The sequence below is a fragment of the Hakea prostrata genome, chromosome 3, assembly GCF_041222555.1.
Source record: "Hakea prostrata isolate BN-2017 chromosome 3, UWA_Hpros_2, whole genome shotgun sequence".
NCBI classification, from domain to species: domain Eukaryota; kingdom Viridiplantae; phylum Streptophyta; class Magnoliopsida; order Proteales; family Proteaceae; genus Hakea; species Hakea prostrata.
In genome coordinates this window covers 25,508,688-25,530,543 of record NC_142602.1, presented here as the reverse complement: position 1 = coordinate 25,530,543, position 21,856 = coordinate 25,508,688, and the positions used below count along the sequence as shown (strand labels likewise).

Below are 21,856 nucleotides of genomic sequence, written 5' to 3'. Positions count from 1 at the left end.
CCCTCAGCGAAGAGGGGAGTTACAATGTAACATGATATTCAATGACTTTCTCCAGATATTTCATGTGCCCACTCACTCCCTCAGGCTCAGAGAACAATCTCTTGAATGGAAGTGCTGTGTCCCTCCAATGCCATTCCAGGAAAGTCAAGCGGAATGCCGTCAGCTGGGAGAATGGCAATATGGCATCAGGTGGGCTTTCAGAATACTACCTTGATCACAGGGACAGCTCAGGCTTAGCAAACATGTTCTTCTTTTGCTGGCAAAAGTTTTTTAAGCTTCCAAATGGGGGTGCCTTGTTTTTTTAAAATAAAACTAGGGTGCTATTATTATTTATTAAAAGGTGTCCTGTGCAAGGGAATGTATCAGCACTCATGTATACCAGTGCATCTCCTTTACTTCCCTGGGAATGGATACTGGTACAGCGGTATCAGCAGCCTCCTACGTTGAGGCAACAAGATCAAAGAAGTTACTGCTTGACCTTTGTGTCCCAACCCCTTGTATTGAAACCCTCCTTATAAACCGAAAATATCGTATGCCCAAAGCTTCTATGCACTTTCCTATTGACCACCACAGTAGTGCCTAGGGCTGCAAAGCTCTTGATAAGATTCGCTAAGAGGAGGTATACTAGAAGTTAAATGTTCAAAGAACGTTTTCCCTTATTGACTCATGTAAATTGTTGAAGATACAGACGATTCGTAAATAGAAGGAAACCCCAGCCTCATCATTTTTTTTTTGGGGGTAATATCATCAAGTCTACTAAGTCCCATTATTTTGTTAGTCATACTGAAGCCTCCAGTACTCCATTACAGGTCCGACTTGAGGACTATGATCACCATCTAGGAACCACCCACTTTCTTGATGTTGATACACGCAATTAGAAGAAAATCACCACTAGACAAAAGCTCAAATGCGTAGGTTTTTGTCAGATAACCCAGTTTCATTCCGGCAAAAGACACATGCAGGAACCAAAATTGGCCAACAGCAAAATACCTCTGCTCCCAGAGGATGTTTTTAACTGTTTTTCATATCACTATTTATTTATTTATTTATTATTTTTATTTTTTTTTGGGTTTAAAATCTTAGCTGTTTTATTATGGTTTATAAGTAAATTGAGTTATTTAATGAAAATAAGGATGATTATGTTATACGCCATACATATTTGTAAATGGCCTAACTATCGGAAAATTCATTGACCATAGATTTAAATTATTATACACGTTCAGACTCCAGGAAGCAGCAGTGATGCAACTCTTATCATAGTGCAGCGTAATCCTAGAATGTGTCTTCCTTTCAACCCAAAATGGCAAATATGAAAGAATAAGCATAGACCAACCTGGTTGGCACTTTAAATATCACCATTTTCGTATAGTCCCAAAAAAACACTTTTACCAACAAACCCCCCCAAAAAAAAAAAAAAGGGGGGGGGGTCTTAACTGGTTTTATGTTCATCCGAAAAATGATCTGAACATCTCTTACATCTCTCCAACATATCAAAGGCATAATGAAAATAAAAATGAATTCCGAAGTTAAAATGATTTAGAACACTTACAGATCTCTTTCGGACAAAATGGAATTTAAGAATGACAATAGAGGGACCTCTTTTCACTTTTCCTTCCTATAAATATAAATAGATTGTGGAGAAGCATTGCCATCTACAAAGATCTTAGGTCCAAGTATCTCGAATTGCAGTGAGGAATGGGGTAAGCAGGACGTCTCTTATTACTAAGGCCAACCATGGCTACTTTCCCACATTTATCTGAGACTACTTCCCCACGTCAATGCAGGGACTCTAGTGGATGAAAATGCTGAGTAGCAGATCACCTCACTCTTAGGTTATATGAAGCAACGGGTAATCATATTTAGACACGAAGGACATGATGGGGAATCAAACTAAATAGACACATCCACAAATATCTCATATGACGGAGGGCATGGTCCTCACTGCAGAATGGCATCTTTCAAGTTTAGGGGAGAAGAAAGACTGAACGCCAAAGACAACACAACCCTTTCATGGTTGAGGTCAGGTATCCAGACTAATAAACTTCTGCAGCCTATAAAGAGTGTGGAACAGCAAGAAAAGAAGCAACCTCTTGGTCACAGGATCGTGTAAACCAGCCATAACAAGTAGCCAGATTGCAGCCAGGCATCACTACCCCAAAACAAAATAGAATCCTTGCATTTTTTGCACAAATCCAAAAAAACACTCATCCCAAGCTAATAGTCAACTGAGCAACAGGAACATTAATAATCCAATTGAAATGACTCTTAAAGTACGTAAAGACATATCAGGTTGACTACAGATTTTGGGGAAGGTACTTCAAAATCTTTGATACTAAGGTTGCCATTCAAACTACAAAAATATATAGGAAGCCATTGGAATCCACTGCAAGCTACAGTCGTCAGCGTGCACGACATGATGACCACAGATTACACATATGGGTAGGTTGCCATTCAAACTTCAAACATATATAGGATTCCATTGCCATTCACACACACACACACACACACACATATATATATAGATATATAGAGAGAGAGAAGTTCGGCTGCAAGCTACAGCTAGTCTAGAACATGGAAGGCATCTGTTAACTTCACCCAGAAGGAATGGAAGTACAAAAATAAAGATGTGATGTGACCCTATAGATTTGCAGTTGACCCCTAACCCCGCACCTTGTTATGCATGATCACATATACTAGAGTTGGGTTAAATGAAAATTTTGGATGTCTATAATAATGGGATTTTCACTTCTGAAAGGCAAAGGAAAGCTCAACCCGAAATAATAAATAATAAATGATAATAAATAAATAAATAAAAGCCATACACACCTGTTGCAAAAATCAAGCATATAATTATGTAATATTGACCAAGCCAGTCATCTCCTTCACCCTACGAACTAATTATATATCCAATCTATAATAAAATAATCCTGTGTTTCCATGGCCCCATACAAGTTTTTCTTTTACTTTTCTTCTTATGATTATTCGCGTGTGTGAGTGTGTGTGTGTGTGTGGGGGGGGGGGGGGGTTAGGAACGTGTCCATCATTTTGATAAGGTATTACTTTGTACAGATGCAGCATCCTATTTTGTAGCTCACTGAAAGAATCAGAACCCAGAAGAGTATCAGGTAGAAGTAGAACCCGCTTCTCCCCACCAGGGATCCTGACTTACCTGAGAGTATATTTGTCAGCGGTGCAGGGCCAATGGAGTGGTTTATCAGCTGTTCATTAGCCATCACATCACCCCTTGTCATGCCATAGGAAATGAGGAGATCCATATCTTCACCCTTGCATGGTGAAGAATCCTTTTCACTACCTCTGAATGTCATGTCTCTTATATGTATCACCCCAGCAGTAACATGGATTGATCTGGGTGAGTGAGCCGACAAGTTCTTGCCCATGCCTGCCTCTTTTCTTGGGAATTCTTCAGCAAATGCAGGAGGAGCAGGGATGGAACCCAGCATGCGTCTAACCCGTTTGACAAGGGTAGTGTCCCAACCCTCCTCACATTGAGCATCTGGACCATGGAAGGCACAAAAAGAAATGATTCCTATATGATGGAAAAATGTTGAAAAGATAGCATCCACATAATAGAAAAAGACAATATTTGAATATTTTAACACACATGATGTATAATACTACATAACAAATGAATCGCTAACTTGTTATATACAAAGACCACTCATTTTGCCTCATTGAAAGGAAATATCAAGAATGAGTTCTGAAGGCAATCGCCCATTAGAGCCTCTTGGGAATAAAAGCTGTACCTGGTCCAAGGTCTGTATTATGTGGTTTTTGCTCTGACGAGGATGCAACTTCGCTACCCACTGATTTCAAGGGTTGTGCCAATGCAAGCGGTTCTCCACTTCTTCCATTCACCTAATCGTGGAAGTAACAAGAAATGTAAATCTAATTTCTGAAGCAATAAATGGAAGGAACTTTTTTCATCACTGGATAAAAAAGATTCTGAAAACTTTGACAGTTCATCATACCCCTTGGGTGGCTGATGGTTCCAGGATAGGCACTTCACTCTCTAAAATTTTAGAAGAACACAGTGACCCAGATACAAAGTCATTGTCAATGGTATCAAAATATGTCGAGTACTCATGTAGCATTTTCCCCGACAAATCTGCCTCGAAAGGTTCTTGGAGATCATTAATTTCTATGAATGAACCATCATCAATGGGGAAATTGTAAGGAGGATCGAAGCTTTTCATTTCATCGTTAACTGAGTTATTAGAAACATAATCGCCATTGCCATCGCCATTGCCATTGCCATCGCCATTGATAGGATTCAGAAGGTCATTCAATTCAACAAAATAATCATCACTGAGAAGAGGTAGGGGATCCAACCAAAATTGCTCTGGTAAGTCAAAGTTCTGTCCCAAGGACAGACCTGGCAAATCATCTTTTCCAGCTCCACCATCAAGGGCCTTCTGATCATCAGTAAGGAACCCTTCAGCCTGGCCTAAGGGGTTGAAACCATCTTCAGGATCAAATTTCAGAGGAAGAGGAACATTTTCAGATGGAGCACCCATGTCAATATTCTGAAACAAATAAAATTTCATCAGTTCAGGGAAATTCTAACCAGAAAAAAAGCAGATATTATCTATCCCAAGACTAGAACTAGAAGCAGTGTCTACGCAGAATCATATGAGGTGTAGGGTCAGAATAAGGCAAGCAACAACTGTAAGCACTTCTAGGCACTGAGAAATAAGCAGAATGGCATCCGTTGCATCTCAAGATGCATCCCAACAGTTCAAAACAGATCGATCGAGATCAAGGGTTTCATCTCAACTGGTCAATATAACCAGCAACTCAATAACTTGAAAGTAGAGATATGCCAATCAACTGATCCACTCGCTGTATTGTAAGCAGTAACCTTATAATCAAGAAAAAGGAGATTCATAAGACCTTTAGATTTGTAACAAGTGCCCTTAATAAATTAAACTATTAATAGAATCCTATACTCATAATCTGATAGAATAGTCAGTAATATGAATATTTAATAAAAGGCATGATTTGTTCTGTTAAGAAGCAACTCTAGTAAAAATAATAAAGACAAGTCAGCTTCATCCTAACTAAATGGGATCGGCTATATGGATCCTTTTTCTCCAATCAGCTCTACTAATGGCATATCTGTTAGTAGGTCTAAACTATAGATGTCATTCCTCAACACACTTCATCCAGAGTAGTCACTTTGGGCCTACCTAACTCTTTTAAAACCTCCATACTGGAGCACTCAAAGGTCTCCAGCGCACATGTAAGTGCCCCCTTAAACAACTTTTTCACAACTTACCATGTACCGGAGCTACTTCTAATTAGCTCTAATTTGTTCATTCCCTTGTTATTTTATTTATTTTTCCTATTTTTACCACTCATCTATCTCAGCATCCTCATTTCAGCTCCACAAAGTTTGTTTATATATCATTTCTTAACAGCCCAACATTCAGCTTCATACATCATTGTTAATGGCATTCTTATTCTATGAAATTTTCCTTCAAGTTCTGAAGGAATACATCAACCACTCCACTCCAAATGCACCTATCCCCTTAATCCACTCTATTTCAATTCTTTTTGCAACATAATCTTTCATTCTTACTTATTGATTATCAAACCCAGATATGTGCCTAATGAGCCCCAATCTGGTGTATGGGCGCTAAATTGTACCAGTCTCGTATGGGTCCTTTTATGGGATAGTGATGTAACCAGGCCCAACCCCCCCCCCCCACCCCCCAAACACCAAAAAAAAATAATAAGGAACCACTGTAAGAAGGCCCATAGAAGCCCAATTAATTGAGCCCCCAACAGCCCCCTGACCATGCAGTAGCCAGGGCAGCCAAATGCCTCTAGGGGTATTTTGGTTCACCCCTTATTGGGATTCCATGAGTACTGAGAGACTATGTGTCCTATCAGGAGTCTAGAACTATCTTATTTTCTTTAATTGGTTGAGACAAAGTCAAGATAATTAAGAGTCTTAGTCATGGTGGAAGTCCCAGTGGGAATCTAGTTGCAAGATTCCTTCTAGATAATTCTTATTTTTACTTCTTCGTTATTTCTTGTGGTCCTAGTGGCAATTACTTATTAGTTTTAGAAGATTCTTTATTTGTGGTCAACTGGTCATTAAGTAGTTGAGTCCAATGAAGTTTCTAGTTTAAGTCCAAGTCTAAGTCTTTCCATGTAAGGCTATTTATAGCCCCACTCACCTTGTTAACGATCAGTTGAAGTTGAATGAGTTAAGCTTGGAGTCATGGAAGACATCTCATGGCCTCACTGAGCTTTTCGAGTAGTATTCTGAAATTTCCATCAAAGATCTTCAACTCAAAGAGCAAATAGCAGCTTCCTCAACTGGTAAGTGCACCCCATACCCCTACCCTCCAATCACAACCATCCCCATCACAAACCCCCACAGCCCCCTTCACCAACCAGCCGCAGCCCTAGAACCCTACCCCTTCCCCCCTAGCCCTTGCAACAGCATTCCCCACCCTCCCCTTCTCTCTACACCTTGCAGAAACCTCCCCTCCCCCTTTTCTTTCTTTTCTTCCCCCTTCTTGATTCTTGCTGCAAAACTGAAACTGAAAAAAGAAAGAATAAAAGAAAGAAAAAGAAAGGAGAATGAATCAAGATCCCTGCAAGAATTCCAAGATCCAAACAAGGATCGGTTCCGCTTAGCCGCAAGACCCGAGAACCCATCTTTTTTTAACCCTATGTTACCATGCGTGAGGAGAGAGAGGAGTTGGGGTGGGTTATAAATAGGGGGGAAAGTGGGCAGAAAGGACATTGGTTGTTGTAAGTGAGGTTTCAGCGGCCTTTAGCTGAGGGCACCATTTGGCATAAGGGGTGACTGGCACCATCAAAACCAGGGTTATCTTTAGTTTCTTGTTGAAAATTCATATTTTCTTAGTATTGGATTAGCGTGATCCTATCAACTAGAATTAAAGCACGTTTTGATCTGAGGGAAGGATGATGAAGAAGCGGATTGTCTGTATTTTCCGGTGAGGGGAGTGTGAATCCATGGCTCGAGGAGTTTATACTCTTTTGTTTGGAAGAGGAGATTGGGCATGAGTATAGATTGGGAGTGGCTCTTCAACTCTTAGAAGGGGATGTCTTGGATTGGGTTTATTAGAGAAGCTGGCCTGAGTTCGATTGGCCAAGCTTCAAAGAGGCTTCGCAATTTGATTTCAGTGAAGAAGCTGAGAGGAATACCAGTGTTGAAGAGAACAACCAAGTTGCGAGTTCTAATGGCCATGCTAGAGCCAGTAGTAGGGTTGGCATCATTCAGAGAAATCTTCATGGCAAATACGAAGAGGTTGGGTGGATGAATCCAAAGACCAAACTGTGGAAGGGATCCACAAGCCCCTTGAAACTGTTAGGGTTGAAGGCAAAATGGAGAGGAATATCCCCTATTTTCTTAGCACCCGCATATTCCTAAAAGTTAAGAAATCGAGTCTTGGGGGCTAGGAAGAGCCTACTGAGGCCGATGGGAACAGAGAGTTGGAGTGGCATCATCGATTCAAGGGGGAGATTGGCTACGCGGCAATGAAACCCCCTTGGTCGTGAGCGAGATGACTAAGGGGAGTTATGTCTATATCGTGAGTGGCAAAACAACATCGCGGAGTGGAGACTATTATTGCGGGAGTTCCAGCATCCCTATTCCCACTATCAGATGCCAACACTACACAAAGATGTGGTTGCACCAAGGATGGCGACTTGGCGACAACAGTTAGGGAAAGCGATAGGGATCTCATCGCAAGAGAAGAAAGAGGTGGACTAGGTGACGGTTGGACCCCAGACCCTAGTCTGGTTGACACACTTAACCTAACATATTAAACCTAAGAAGTGGGCCTTTAGAAGATCAATAGGATCGACCACCCAAAATCCCAATTTCCTAGCTTATGGACTGGAGGAGAAAATGGGAAAACACGGGCCCTTTAATGGTTATTACTTATAGGCCTAGCCCCACAAGTGGGCTAGGGAACACCCAGCCAAACTGGAGAGCACATGGCCCATTCTTAGAACAATATGACCAAGGGCATAACCGGAAGGTCATTGTTCCTCTTTCTTCCACCTTCAACCTCACACTAGCAGAGATGCAACCTGCAGCAGCCGCAAGGGAAGAGGAAACTCTCCCAGAGAAAGCTAGTGACCAGAGCTGCTCCATCTATTTCCAGTAGGTGTTGTTGCCTACGAAGACCACAGCCCTTGCATGTACCATTGCAATGGCTGGATCTACAAACCAGACTCACGAGGCGCAGATAGTGGTGGCGGAAAACCCTCAAATGCCAGCAATTGCAAGGGCTTCATTTCCTCGGCTAAACCCTCCACTTGATTCCTTGCACGCTAGAGGTTGCATGTGAGCTGATTGTAGGAGGCCTAGAAAATAGGGAAGCTCTCTTATATTTTATGATATATTTGAAATTGATAAACACAGTACAGATTCCAGTGGCATTGCTAATTTCTCTATTCCAAAAAGAAGGTAATTTTTGTTGCGATTCTCAGAAGTTGATTAGTCTCTTCCATGAGTTCTGCCACATGGTTCATCAAATATGTAATGGCACATCTATAGAACTCTCTGGGCTACATGTTGATCCAGACTTTTTGGAGACTCCTGCTCAATTAATTGACAATTGGTGTGATGAATGCATTCTCAAATTGATATCAGGATTCTATCCGGATATCACAATTTCGATCACTGATGAAGTTGTCAGGCGGTGAAAAGAACACATAACACTTTTCCCGCACTTATTTTGAAGCCAGCAATTCTACTCTGTTTCATTAGTCAAATTCTATATACAACTGAGAACGTTGAAACACTGGAGTGGCTCAAGCATCTCCATCAGAAGAAGCTGATGCCCTTGCCCATATCAGAAGGCGTAAATCCAGCTCTGTGTCTCCCACGCATCGCTGTTGGCTATGAACCTGCATGCTACAATCATTTGTGGAGTGACACTCTTACTGCCGCTATTTCAACCTCTAAAATTCTGATTGGTTTTATGAACCAATATGATGGATACCAGTTGCGTGAACTCATTAAACACCTAGATTCTTTGCTAAGTTGGCAACCAGGGCTCTACTGACACAGAAGCTACAGTGTTTAATGAGTTCACGCAATGGTGGAAAATGTTCTAGAAATTGCCATTACATCCCAAACTCAAATCTTTCTTTTGGCATCTCTTGAATGCAAGGCTACCAGTTAGATCTGCATTATCTCAATGGACAGAGATGCACGATCTTTCTAAATTGTGCGGCAATAAGACAGAGACTCTCTAGCATGCTTTCATCTCTTGCAAATGGACTAAAAGAATCTAGGCGGCCGAACCTTTTGGACTGTGAACGGTACACCTAGCCCAAGAAACAATTTTGCATCTCTGCAATGGCCTCCCAGTTGATTTCCAACTAGACAAGCCAATGGTTTTTCTCCGTGTTCGTAATCACACATCACTTTATACGGGTTTAAAGAAATAATGTAATAATGGGCAAACTTAAACCCAATCCTATTAAGATAATAACAAGTATTAACAGGTGGCTTATGGAGCTAAACATAACACCTGCCTTTGACAACTGCCAAAACAACCACTTACGTAACCAAAACAATACAAATTGCCATAACTCCCAATCTACAAATGCTACTCACTCTTTTACTTTATTGTGTCTAGGGGTATATAATGGATCTCTAAGATTAGTAGATTGGAACATAGGGCTTATCGATGATGGCAAGCTCATCTATTCTAAGGCAGGAAGTTTGGAGAAAAGTAGTACACTAGATGCTTAACTATAGGCAATTAAGGAAGGTTTACAATACTCCAAATCAGAAACAGCTCAAATTCAACATGTTTGGCTTAATGATGAAGCGGCAGTCCTTTTCCTACATACCCCACCAAAAAAGTAGTGGCCTATCAATTTGATTCCGGTTTGGTAGACATGAAGTCTACAGTCTTTAATGCCTCCTTTTGTAACTTTTAAGTTCCCAACACTCCTAGAAACTTTCTCTAATATGGCAAGTGGCAACTACGCTACTACTACCACCACTATTAGTAGGTCTACCTCTAAACTCTTGAACAACTCTGCTTCTCTTTGTATGACTGATAAGTTTTAAGTTTAATATATTTCTTTATTATTATTAAAATAAAAAGAAAAGAAAAAGAAAGAAAGAAGAAGAATATCAGTTTTACCAAGTGTTTTGGTATTTTGACCAATGTATGCGGGATTGACAAGCCAAACATGGTTTCTTCTCTTCTCTTCTGTTCTTTCCTCTTATCTCTTCTTTTCTCTTTCCCTTCCCTCTAAGATTGATCTCATCTCTCTTCCCTCCCCTTCCATCAATCTGAATTCTTTGCCTAACAATGCAGCAACCGCCCTTTCTTACCATTAGAAATCCTTTGTTATTTCATCCTATGCAGATAACATGGTTTCTTCTCAAGGCATTGCCTAAGTGTCACCTTGGTTTTTGTTGTCCTCTATCGCCTTGATGCTTTGAAAACTATGATCTAGGCAAAAAAGGCATCCATGGTGGGGCAAGACCAAGATGACACTAAACGGAGTCGCCTAAGCAACAAAACAACACCTAGACAGACACCTAGGGACCACCAAAGCACCCGCACGCCTAGGCAATGCCTTTGACAACCATGATTAGAACTCGGTGTAACCTTCACAGATATATCCAACAAAGCCTAACCCAAATTTGACCTAAAACCCCATTCTTGACCTAGCCAAACTTAGCCATCATAGCATATCCATAGCATATCCTGGTTATTGGCTTCGAGTTGGATCTTTTCCGACTTAGAACTACATTACTCGAAAATACAGCAACAATGTGAATCCATAAGGAATCAGAGATTGGATAAATCTACACAAAAGGATATTAAAATGGTCAAAACAATACTTTATGGTGCCATCTTAGCCAGGGAGAAGGCAGACAAGTTTGGTACAGAAGGACATACGAATCCCCAAAAACAAGATCAACTTGGTTTAGAAGGCAATGCTTACAATAAGAAGTGACGAAATCAAAGCCTTACAGGCTTATTTATAAATTAAATATTTATTAAGTTTATATGTTTCAGTGTCTAGGGTGTCTACTGTCTACTAAAGCAAAACGTTGATGCTCAATGAAATTTGAAAATCTTAGACCATCTAGATCATCTAGTTCATTCTCTAGAGATGCATTAATTTTAGCATGGTTAATTTCAGAAATTAATAAGTAATTACATAGATTGAGTTATCTGACTAAAACTCCATATCCTAAACCTATTTCTAGTGTTTATCCTGAAGTAGCCATTTCACAGGTCAACTTATTGATTCATCCCTTGACAAATAGAATAGAACTCTCGACACAGTAAGATTACTATCCAGCTCTGAATTCTTCCTCCTAATAATGCAGGAGCAGCCCTTCCTTACCATTTTTCTTGACAATTTCATCTTTTTTCAAGAACCTATGACACTTTACCTAATTTGCAGTCAATTCAATTCCAGAACAGTTTCCACCATTAAAACCATAACTATCACAGCATCTAGGCAAAAAAGGCATCCATGGTGGGGCAAAACCAAGGTGGCACGGTGCCACCTAGGCAACAAAACAACACCTGGACACCTAGGCACCACCAAAGCACCCGGATGCCTAGGCAAAGCCTTGACAACCATGATTAAAAGTTAACTGAATCGTCACGGAAATATTCCTCTACATCAACATATCCTAACCCCACAATCAATACCTAACTTCCAATAAATCTTAACCCAAATTTGGCCTAAAACCTCATTGTTGACCTAGCCAAACTTACCAGTTCATAGAAGATCCTGGTTATTGGCTTCTAGTTGGATCCTTTCCAACCTAGAACTGCATTACTTGGAAATAGAGCAACAATGTGAATCCACAAGGAAAAAGAAATGGATAAACATTCACAAAAGGATATTCAAATGGTCAAAACAATAATTTAAAGTGCCATCTTAACTAGGAAGAAGGTAGATGAGTTTCGTACAAAAGGACATGAATCCCCAAGAACAAAATCAACTTGTTTTAGGAGGCAATGCTTACAAAAAAAAAAAGGGGTTGAGAAACACGATATTGGTAGAATGGCTTAATTGATCAATGATCTCAAGCCCTCTATTTATAATTAAGTGGAAAGCACACTATTACAAGAAATAGAATTTTAAATGAATACAAATTCTAATTGGACTCCTAGTAGAATCCAACAGTCCCCCTCAAGTTGAGGCATAGATATTAATCATGCCCAACTTGCCTACAATAGGAAGGAAATCTCTTTCTTTCAAACCCTTAGTGAAAACATCTGCTACTTGGCCTCCAGATCTTACAAAGGCATGCAGATAAGCCCTTGTTCCAACTTTCCTATGACAAAAAACCTATCAATTTCAATGTGCTTAGTTTGATCATGTTGCACCGGATTATTAGCAATACTAATAGCAGCCTTGTTATCACAATATAACATCATAGGGTTTGGAACTTGGACTCCAATATCTTGCAGCAAGCCTTTCAATCATAGTAGCTCACAAACTCCACGAACCATAGCTCTATATTCAATTTCGGTACTAGATAAAGCTACCACATTCTTTTTCTTACTTTTTCAAGTAAATAGATTACCTCCAACAAAGGTACAGTAACCTGAAATTGACTTCCTATCTGGAGATCCAGCCCAATCTGCATCAGTGTATGCTTCTACTTTTAGATAATCAGTGGGTGACAAAAGTATTCCTTTTCCAAGAGTTCCCTTCAAATTCTGTAGTATTCTGGTAACAGCCTTCATATGAGCTAAATATGGATCATGCATGAATTGGTTCACTATCCCTACGGCATAAGCGATTTCTGGCCTAGTGTGGGACAAGTAAATAAGCTTCCCTACCAGCCTTTGGTATCTTCCTTTGTCCACTGGTTCTCCTTCTTTTTCTTTAAGTTTAGCTCCAGCTTCAATAGGGGTATCAACTGCTTTACACCCCAACATTCCCACTTCTGATAATAAATCTAGGACATACTTTCTTTGGGATAGGAATATACGTTTCTTTAATCGAGCAACCTCAATCCCTAAGAAATACTGTAACTTCCCTAGATCTTTAATTTCAAACTATCTGCCAAGAAAGTCCTTCAACTTTTGAATTTCTTCATCATCATTCCCTGTGATGACAATATCATCTACATAGACAATGAGAAGTGTGATGTTAGTACCTGACTTCTTGACAAATAGTGTATGATCAGCATTGCTTTGCTTGTATCTAATAGAAGTCATTGCCTTCAGGAGGCGTCCAAAACAGCATCTAGGAGACTGTTTTAACCCATAAATTGACCTCTTCAACTGACAAACTTTCCTTGCAGTATTGTCATCAGAGAAACCATGTGGGATTTCCATATAGACTTCTTCCGCTAACTCCCCATGTAAGAAGGCATTCTTTACGTCTAGTTGGTGCAAGTTCCAGGCTTTGTTTACAACTACAGACAACAAGAACTCGACAGTGTTTAGTTTCGCAACAGGGGCAAAAGTCTCCTGATAATCAATCCCATAGGTCTGGGTAAACCCCTTTGCAACTAGTCTAGCTTTCAACTTGTTGACTGATCAATCCATATTTTGTTTAACCACAAACACCCATTTGCAACCCACTGGTTTTTTTCCTGGAGGAAGTGTAACCAGCTCCCAAGTGTAATTTTTCTTCATTGCCTGCATTTCCTCTACCATAGCTGCCTTCCATCTCTTATCAGCATAGGCTTCCTACCAACTTTTAGGAACAAATATAGATGACAAAGAGGATATAAAAGCACAGTAGGAAACAGACAAAGAGTTATAAGAAACATATTTAGCTATGGAATGTTGAATACAAGATCTGACTCCTTTTCTAACAGCAATAGGAAGATCAGAAGAAGATACCTTACGGGGAACAGTAGAATATGATTTTGGAGCAGGAGACTGAAGTGTAACATATCACCTTTCTCCACCTGCTTTAGCCGGTTGTAATTCTTCCTCTGATAAGTCCTGCACCTCCTTATTCTGGTCAATCTGATTTTGAAAGACCTTAACAATGTGTCCCACAAGAGTGGTCTCCCCCTGGATAGGTTCTTCACATGGGTTCAGAAGATGAAGGGGGAGGATTAGAGTCCTCAGGTATATTGGTCAAAGTCTCCCCCTAGTCAGGAAACTCTTCTTAAACTCTTAAGTTGTGTTGGTGTGTGATAGGAAGATCTAAAGTTGGAAAGAACACCTCTCCTCTGGGACTCTCCCCCTGGAGAGGTGTATAGTAAGGGCAAGACTCATTAAAAATTACATCCATGGATACAATTAAGGGTGTCAAAACCTAACCCGAACCGTTAAAACTGGACCAAACCGGCCCGCTACAACCCAAACCGGCCCGAACCAAAGCTTCATGGGTTGTGTTTGGGCTAAACAACCTCAGCCTGCAATGGTTCGGGCTGGGCCGGGCCAGCCCGAGTGTGGCCCGCTAGCCCGAACCGTTTGGCCCAAACTCGAACCAGCCCGTTAAACCCGTTATAAAGAAATAAAATAAATTAAATTTAAATATAAAAGACAAGAAAACCCCCAAGTATCCATTGTTTTCCTTAATTGTTTGGCTTTGGAATATGCAAACTTCTGCTTGTCAAAGTTTTTTCCATTTGGAAGATGAGCTTAGAAAATATATAGCAAGTGTATTATCATTTGAAAATCTTTTAATGCTTTATTTTGATCCATTTTTATAAGTATCAAGAAAGGGAAGGAAAATAAGCAAAGACAACCCACTAAAATTCATCAAGATGCCAGTTTTCTTTTATATATTAGTTCTACAAGTTTTATTTCTTTGTAGAAAAAAAAGTTTTGGTTTTAAACACCCAACACAAAAGACTTAAAATAACTTAATGCTTATATGTCTTCACATACTCTTGATAAACTTCACATATCAACAAGGTACTCAAAACATAACGCTAATAAATCCAAACCCAAACCGTTAGTAAACCCAATTCTAAACCGTTAGCCCAAACCCAAACCGCAACGGCCCGAAACCGGCCCAACCCGAACCGTTGATACCCCTAGATACAATGGTTTCCCTGGAAGGAGGATGATAACATTTGTACCCTTTATAAGTAGCAGAAAAACCCCAAAAAATGCAACGTAGGCCACAAGGAGCCAGCTTACTCTAGTGGACTATGATTCTGGCATAACACACATCCAAAAATCTTTGGGGGAATAATAAAATAAGAAACTCCCTGGAGAATCTCATTAGGACATTTAAAATCAAGTATCCTTACGGGCATCCTATTCATAAGGTAAGAAGCAATGAATATAGCATCACTCCAATACATAATTGTCAAGGCGACGCCTTGGCGTCCTGGCGAGTATCTAGGGCCTGTGGCGACCATCGCCTCAGGCAAAGTGAATAAGGCGGTCGCCTCAGAGATAAGGCGTCTCCGAGTCGTTGACTCAGACAACTCGGACACCTTATTGCACTGGGCGATTGCCATATTGGGGGTTTAGAAATTGTAAATTATTTGATTCCAAATCAAAGGTAAAAATTAATTTAAAACGTAGATTCCAATCGGAATATAATGGGTGAGCTGTTATATAGGTGTTACATATTATTACATATTATCATTTGTAACATTAAATTAAATAAATAAAAAAAAAGGAAAAACGAGATTAAATTATTGAAATCGATCGAAACTCAGCCCTAACCTCTCGCTCTCTCTCTCGGTCTCTCTCTCGTTCTCTACTACTCTCCCTCTGCAACTCTCTTCATCTCCGACTCCGACAGAGACCACCGGCTACACCAGTGGCACCGGCTACACCAATGACACCGGCAACAGCTAGCGTCGTCCACGGCGACAGCCAGCGTCACCGGTGACAGCCTTTGGAGGATTTGGACTCGTGCGACTCTCTTTCTTCTTCTTTCTTCTACAACTCCACCGTATCATAGCCTTCTTCTTTCTTCTGCAACTCCTCCGGCGGTTGCAGGCTTGCAGTGAGTCACTTCCGGTCGGTCTCCATCTCAGGCGACGATAAGTCGCCAGAATACTCCTTTTTTTTTCTTACTTCTGGTCACTCTACTCTCTTACTTCTTCTTCTTCTTTTCTGCCCCCCCCCCTTATAGGCTCATACGAAGGCCACCGTAGTTGCAGTGATCAAGTTGCAGCGGCGTCGGTCACCATTTCAGGCGACAGTATGTTGCCGGATTTGTTTTTTTTCCTACGATTGTTACAACTTGCTTTTTTTCTTCTTTTTTTCTGGTTTGGTTGTTGCATACTGCTTGGTTCTTGATTAATGATAGTATGATACTTGAAATTTATTTAGGACCTACTACGTGTGGTTTGTAGTATGTTGAATGACTTGAGGTAGGCTAACTGGCTAATATTAGTTTTTTTATTATATATAAGATATGTTTATAATGAATTAGTGTATGAAATGTACACTAAAACGCCTCGACCTCCTCAAAAGCGCCTCGGAGGGCGCCTCGTCGATTCATCACCCCAACTAGCTAAAACCATCTCGCATCGCCTCGTCACCGTGACAACTATGCTCCAATATTGGTCAAGTACATTCATAGCAATCATAATTGAACGGGCTATCTCTAAAAGATGTCGATTCTTCGTTTCGGCAACCTCATTTTGGGCAGCCGTATCAACACAATTGGTCTGGTGTATTATGTCAGAGTCAAAGAAAGATCTCTGAAATTCACAATCAATATACTCTGTGCCATTGTCACTGTGAAGGATCTTCACCGTGGCATTGAACTGAGTTTTAATCATATTATGAAAATCACGAAAACATCAAAAAAACCTCATTTTTTTGTTTTAAAAGATAAATCCATGTAGAACAGAGAGTGACAATCAATAAAAGTACCAAAATACCTATAGTCAGTAATAGACACACGTCGACAGGGGCACCACACATCAGTATGAATGAGCATAAAAAGGAATAGATTTTCTATTATGAAGAGAAGGTAAATAAGTAGAACGAATCTGTTTCGCAAAAATGTAGGCTTCACAAAAAAAATCAACCTCATTATAAGAAGAAACCAAATCAGGAAATATTTTCTTAAGAGTTCCTAGAGGGGGTGACCTAGCCTACGGTGCCACTGATGAAGGTTTGATGTTACCAAATGGACCAAATTAGAAGATGTACTCTGAGTAGAAGTAGATCCTCCAACCGGCTCGAGCAAATAAAGTCCATTTTCTAGTTTACCACATCCAATCTCCTTCCCCGTAGCCAAATCATGGAAGATACAGTAAGATGGGGAAAAAATCACTTCACAATTCAAGTCATGTGTAAAACTACTGATAGAGAGCAAGTTAGTAGAAAAAAAAGGAACATGTAAAACTTTAGACAAAGAAAGTGATGGAGAATGTTGAATGGTCCCTTTTCCAGCAATGGAAGAATAGGAGCCATCAGCAATTCGAACTTTATCCTTTCCACAAGTTGGAGAATATTGTAAGAAAAATGATGATAAACATGTCATATGATCTGTGGCTCCTGTATCAATGATCCAAGGAGTAGAAACTGAAGAAACTTGGAAGCCTATAAAAGTTTTACTTTAAGTAGCAAGGTAGGAATTAGCATGGGTAGTAAAGGGAGTAGTGGTAGAGGCCTGTATCGCAAGAGAAGACTGTAGAATAAGTATTTAACTCCTCCTGTAAAAAACCAATATCTGCAGAGGGTGTTGTGGAAACTGTCTCAGAAATATGACCTTTCGGTTTTCCTCTTCTTTGTGCTCTTTTTTGCTAAAAATCAACAGACTTCTCATGGAGCTTCCAACAATTTGCTTTGGTATGATATGGTTTGTGACAATGCTCACACTTGAAAATCTCCTTAGCTGAATCAGATTGAGTGCTAACAGACTGTAAAGGCTGATTTCTCCACAATAGGAGCATAAAGCATGGCCAAACGACGGCTTTCCTCACACTGAACAATGGCATAAGACTATTCAAGTGTAGGAAAGGGAGAACAACTTAATACTTGCACTCTGATCTGATCATACTCAACATTCAAACCGGCCAAGAAGTCATATACTCGAATCTTATTAATGTGCTTCTTATAAATAGCCACATCATCTAGATTAGTGGGGTGATAATCCCTATAATGATCCAACTCCTGCCAAAGAGATCTTAACTCAGCATAATAGTGGGCCACAATCAGTTCCTTTTGGGTAGTCTCATGAAGCTTTTTGCGGAACTCATAAATCTGTGCATCATTCCCAACTGTCCATATGTTTCAGTAGTAGCCTTCCAGATTTGGGCTGCAGTATCAAGTAATAAATATCCACGGGCAATATTTGGAACCATGGAATTCAAAAGAAATGACATAATAAGAGAGTCATTCGAAATCCATTTATCCTATAAAGCACCTATGATAGTAAGTTTAATAGTGGCTCCAATAATGTGTCCAACAAGTCCTCTTCCGGCAATAGTCAAGTAAACAGATCAATACCAGATCAAATAATTTGTTCCATCAAATCTCATCGAAAGAGGAGGAAGAGTGGGGTAATGTTCGGAGCCAGTGGGAGTAAGAGTACCATCAATAGTTGTCATGTTGACAAAATTATCTGCAGTTCTTCAGTCTTCACCCTTTTGAAGTAACAGAAACGTCGCAGAATGTAATAGCCGAACAATTCTAAGTAAAGATATGAGCCCTTTTTTTTTTCTTTTTAAATACTAACAGAACACTAGAAAAGGAAAAAAAAAACAATAGAACCAAACATATGGTTCGGACAAAGAGCAATGGGTCTGGTCTAAATGTAAAGAGAACCAAATATGGTTTGGTTTGGTCCAAATATGGTTTGGTTTGGTTTCAATATAAAGACTTTCAGAAGGGTTTAAGGGTTGAAGGTCGTGTTTCAAATGAAGGGTACCTGGCTTCGTGGCGATGGCAATGTCTGTGGATTCCTTCTGATTGTTATAGTCTGCGAGGGTTTGTCCATCCTCAAGCTGTTTCCCAGCCAAGATGAGACGCTGCTAGTCAAGAGGGATACCCTCCTAGGGAGCATTTGCAAGAAATTCTCAAACCAGCACCACGAAACGAAGGACAAGGTGAAGTGTGGCGGCAATGGCGGAACTTCAATGGCGATGGTGAAGATGATGGCAGAGTTCTTCTTCTTCTTTCCCTTTTTCTGTTCTTGGTTTTGTCAAATCGCACTCACCTAATGCAGCGGTACTGAAGAACAGCCAGGCGATGAGTTTCAACGAGTACTGAAAAATATCCAGAAAGAAAGCGCAATTGGTTTCGATGGGTCTTCGATGGATTTGAAGAACTGCCAGAAAGAAAAGGCGATTAGCGATGGGCGATGGGTTTTGATATTCGTCTGCGACAGAGACAGCAAGAGAGAGAGGCGGAGGAGGTAGGTTCAACACTCTCTTCTTCTTCTTCTTTTTCTCACTTCCCTAATCGAAATTAAGCTCTGATGCCATGTTAAGAAACACGATATTGGTAGAATGGCTTAGTGATCAATGATCTCAAGCCTTCTATTTATAATTAAGTGGAAAGTACACTATTACAAGAAATAGAATTTTACATGAATACAAACTCTAATTGGACTCCTAGTAGAATCCAACTAAAGGGTATCTGTTTCACTAGCTAGGGTGTCTACCATCTACTAAAGCAAAACTTGATGCTCAATGAGTTTGAAAATCTTAGAGCACCTAGATCATCTAGTTCATTCTCTAGACTTGCATTAATTTTAGCATTATAATTTTTTAAGTTAATAAGTAATTATATACATTGAGTGATTTGACATGAAGTCCATAACCTAAACCTATTACCAATATTTACTCTCAAGTAGCCATTTCACTGGTCAATTTTTATGATTCATCCCTTGACAAATAGAATAGAACTCTTGACACAGTAAGATCACCATCCAGCTCTAATCATATTTATGTCAGAATAATTGTAATATCATCTTAGCATTATAAACTGAACGAAAACCAACCTACCATTCCAAACCCCCATACTCGTAAAATATAACCCCACATCTGTTCGTGTTATTGGAATTCCATATCCTAAAACGACTACCAGTAGTCTCCCAGAGCACCAAGTTCACTTGTCAGTTTCTCAAAATCAATAGAAAGATCAAAGATTTGCTCTGAAAGTCCAGAGTGAATGCAAAACCATATCCAGATTGGCAATCCCCTCATCAGTCCTCACCTTCCCACCCCCAGTGAGAGGGTTTTACTGGGAACAGTAAATCACACTCAAAGAAGAGTTCATCAACAATAATTATGCAAAGTGAGCACCCGAAATCATGATCTAGGCAAAGATTCTACTACCAGTACGGGCTCACTAAAGTAAATTGCTGGCCTGTATTAATTAATCGGTTATCCCATGCTAAATATGAACCCTTGAGCATCAGCCCATTCATCAGCAATTTAATGAATCAATCAATGAATCCAAATGGACACTCGTTTACTCAAGAGAAAAAAGGGTCAGCAAAACAAATACCTGCATGACGAGGGGTTCAAGATGTTCGCCCCTAAACTTACAAGAGGCATCATCATCGACATTATCCTTTGGAACCAACATATCAGAAACATTCTCGTCCCATTCCTCTTCGATGAATGGTGCTCCATATTGCTCTCCATTCTTAGGTCCTGGACCACTTTTATGGAATAATCTACACAGCACATAGGCATCCTGCTCCCCAATTTTAAAAATCCAAACAAACATTAAAATCAGTGTGCATTTATATCAAAAATCAGAGAACGCGAAAACAAAGCCCAACCAAATTGCACATATATGCAACAAATGAACTACCACCATACCTGCGCGATGCCCGCTCTCTCTAATCCTTCGTCGACAAGCCTGTATTCATGCATCACCCAATTAGTGCGCTCTCCATGTGGCGCGCGCCCAACGTGGAAGACAAGTGTCTTCTTCATCCCAACAGCTCGATTTTGCCGTCGGACAGTCCGGTCCTTCCCCGTTGTCTTCCAGTAGCCTTGCTCCGTAGCTCGATTGGTTCTCGACCCATTTCCATACTTCTTATCGAGGGCACCAAAGAAGTACCACTCTTGATCTCTAGTTTTCAGCTTCGACCGGACTAAACAATCCAAAATCAAAATCCATCAGCGATATTTTAGGTTTCTCAAAAAAGAAAACCTAACAACGATGATCCTAAAATCTATTTAATTCTGAAATGAAAAAACAAAAGCAACAACGGACCTGGAAGATCCCATGGCTCGGATTTGTAAAGATCGACTTCCGAGATCGCATCGACACGAAAGGGTTTTCCACAGACTTTATACCTGAGGTAATAACTAACGAGCTCTTCGTCAGTTGGGTGGAAGCGGAAACCTGGAGCGAGTGATGTTACTGGTGCTTCACCTCCCATGATGGATAATCTGATAAGATAACTTGGAAAAATCTATAAATTTGCGAAAGTGGGGAACAACGAAAGCGTCAGGGAAGGAGAGAAAGAGGGTTCAGCTTCAATTGACGTCGGAAAGTTTAACTAAATCTGTCATCGTGTTCACCATTTTCGATCCGATTCAGAGATTTGCTTCAAAGAACCTCGACTGCTCAACTCTCTTTCCCTTTCTACTCCGCACTTCTCTGACGATGACCATTGGAGGCGTTAACAATCTGTTCTTTGACTGGATAGCAGAAATACAGGAAAGGAGAAATACAGAAATCGTTTTTTCTCTTTTTTTTTTCTTTTCCGGTTAAGTAGCTATGGAGTTTGGACCCTCTGAAATGGAATATAGTATTCCAAGTGATCTGCAGTGGGTGCAGACTATAAAAGTATTCTAATCCAACGGCAATTTGGTTCTCACAGCCACGTTGACTGTTATGAAGACCAGAGCAAATAGAACATACTAAAAGCAGTTGGGGTCCATTAAAATACCCTGGATTTGGATTTCCTCCACCTAGGTGCATGGTGCATTGAAATT

At 40.2% G+C, this 21,856-nt stretch overlaps 1 protein-coding gene across 1 annotated transcript; it reads right to left on the bottom strand.

Moving 5' to 3' along the window:
- Nucleotides 1-2,601: 2,601 nt before the first annotated feature.
- On the bottom strand, nt 2,602-21,621 carry LOC149021876 (NAC domain-containing protein 53-like). Its single transcript, XM_089150053.1, has 6 exons — nt 21,129-21,621; nt 20,729-21,006; nt 20,409-20,600; nt 3,990-4,544; nt 3,765-3,876; nt 2,602-3,514 (listed from the first exon to the last, which is right to left on the bottom strand). The coding sequence occupies exons 1-6, from the start codon at nt 21,295-21,297 to the stop codon at nt 3,057-3,059; spliced, it is 1,764 nt and encodes a 587-aa protein (XP_089006179.1). The 5' UTR covers nt 21,298-21,621; the 3' UTR covers nt 2,602-3,056.
- Between the last annotated feature and the right edge of the window lie 235 nt (nt 21,622-21,856).

Bases quoted from the DNA above. Each gene is read 5' to 3' on its own strand.
- LOC149021876 (XM_089150053.1), bottom strand. From the start codon at position 21,297: ATGGGAGGTGAAGCACCAGTAACATCACTCGCTCCAGGTTTCCGCTTC. The intron at 20,601-20,728 runs GTATGGTGGTAG...ATTGGGGAGCAG, and splicing joins AGAGAGCGGGCATCGCGCAG to GATGCCTATGTGCTGTGTAG. The intron at 4,545-20,408 runs GTATTTGTTTTG...TATTTGTTTCAG, and splicing joins TTGAACCCCTCGTCATGCAG to AATATTGACATGGGTGCTCC.